The sequence below is a fragment of the Gavialis gangeticus genome, unplaced genomic scaffold, assembly GCF_001723915.1.
Source record: "Gavialis gangeticus isolate Ggan-Ray unplaced genomic scaffold, GavGan_comp1, whole genome shotgun sequence".
In the NCBI taxonomy this organism is placed as follows: domain Eukaryota; kingdom Metazoa; phylum Chordata; order Crocodylia; family Gavialidae; genus Gavialis; species Gavialis gangeticus.
This window is the reverse complement of record NW_017729034.1, coordinates 42,125,938-42,127,788: the sequence shown is the minus strand read 5'-3', so window position 1 is coordinate 42,127,788 and position 1,851 is coordinate 42,125,938. Positions and strand designations below refer to the sequence as shown.

The 1,851-nt window shown below is 53.1% G+C and overlaps 1 protein-coding gene across 1 annotated transcript in view; it reads left to right on the top strand.

Moving 5' to 3' along the window:
- Window positions 1-50: 50 nt before the first annotated feature.
- The window catches only part of CUNH1orf101 (chromosome unknown C1orf101 homolog), a 116,716-nt gene continuing 114,915 nt past the window's right edge, over window positions 51-1,851 (top strand). The window contains exons 1-2 of the mRNA XM_019526716.1: window positions 51-128; window positions 1,033-1,081. Of these exons, the coding sequence (XP_019382261.1) occupies window positions 67-128; window positions 1,033-1,081 (111 nt within the window). The 5' untranslated portion in view covers window positions 51-66. The remainder of the gene's footprint in view (window positions 129-1,032; window positions 1,082-1,851) is intronic.

Genomic DNA, 1,851 nt, shown 5'->3' with positions numbered 1-1,851 from the left:
CAGCAATGGCTGGAACGGGCGGGGGTTGGGGTCACGTGGCGGGGGCGACCGTTACTGGGGGTGGCGATGGGTGAGGCGCCGCTGGTCCTACTGCTGCTGTGGTGGGGCAGCGCCTGCGCCTTGTGGAGGTGGGGGGCGGGGTCTGCATGCTCCACTCAGGGCTGAGGGGGGAAGGGTATGAGTTGGGTCTAAATTAGGGGGAGCTGGGGCTGATCCCCGTAAGAGATGAGAGCGTTCCCCTCCCTGTAAGATTTGAAAATCGGAACCTGGGGAGGTCACTTAAGTGGACTTGTTCTTCAATTAACTGTATCTAGTGTTAAACCCCAGCAAGTCATCGGCAAGAGTCAAAGTGTAATTCAAACCCTCAACATGAGGAAGAGTCCCTCAGCCCTGCACCCTGGGCAGCACCATACCCATGGGCATCTGGTGCCTCATGAGTCTGGGGGGCACCAGACTGTGGACCTGGGGGAGGGGAGGGGCAGTCCCCCAGCAGCCGATCACCAACTAGGGGTGTGCAGGCAGTTTCAGGGAGGGCATCTTCTATGCACTCCCTATGTGTCACCAATGACCACACCTAGACTCCTGGCAGCCCCAGGCGAACTTTTAGTATTGCCCCCCCCCTTCGCCAGAGATAATGATGATAATAATTTTTATATTACCATTTTCATGCCCCGTTTCTGTCCGGGCCCTTATAAGCCACCCGTTTTACCCATGCCTGTGTCTGGCCCTGGGGGTCTGCACTGCCTTATGCTCCCTGATGGGGAGGAGGGTGCCCAGCCACTCCGTAGCTGTGTGTGGCCTGGACCAGCCCCACCCCACCATGGGGCAGCTTGCTGGGAACCTGAGCCTTGCTGCCCTGGCTCTTACTCAGGCCCTGGCTTCTTAAACTGCAGCTTGATGTCTACAGGGTCTTGCTTTGCCACCTGTTGCAGGGGCCTGCTTATTTTCCCCCTCCCAGGAACTTGGCCACCAGCTTTTCCTTGGCATGGAAATGGGTTTGGCCCGTCACAGCTGGGTTTGCTTTCTTGGCAGGTACAGGACACCCGAAGGAACCTACGTTCTCTTCACAACGCGGACCACCGTATGTATTCACAGGCTGGCGATTCATGCCACCTGTCGTTCTGGTCTTGTTCTGTTTCACTGCAACTACCAAACAAAGGTTTGGGGCCTGGCAATGTTTTGGATCAAACTTTGATGTCTAGCCTTTGTTTCAATGTAAAAGTACTCTAGTTTTTCCTGGACACAGACCTTTTGGAGGGAAGGGGGGTATCCCTCCTCTAAGGACTGTTAGTTGATACAGCGTGCTTTGTTTAAGTGCATCGTCTGGAGCCTGAAAAAAAGACTGTGCACTTACCTTATCTTAATGTAAACCACATTATTAAAGTACAGCAAGGGTGTCAACCATCCAGCATGAAGGGCTTCTGGCAGGTACAACCACCCACCTCTGCAGGCTAGATTCAGCCCACGGCTTCTGGAGCTGCTGCTCATCACCACAGCTGCTGGAGCTGCAGTGCTGACTGTGGGTGCATCTACATTAGATGCTACTGCACAGTCATTGCTGTACATTGATTTAGTACTTGTATTAGCAGGTACTAAATAAATGTGCAGTAACCGGACTTACTGCACAGTAGCACCAGCGAAAATCTTTTAGGTGATGCTACAGTGCAGTAGCCTAATAATACTACCCAGTAGCATATTAACACTGTCCATGCTTTGAAGTGCTACCACACAGTATTTTTTGGCTACTGCGCAGTCAACTTCCCATATAGACCTGCCCAGTGTTTATGCCTGATCTGGAAGCCAGGGTGTTAATGCACTCACCTCCCCCCCAGTTGCCCATAGGGAAAAAGG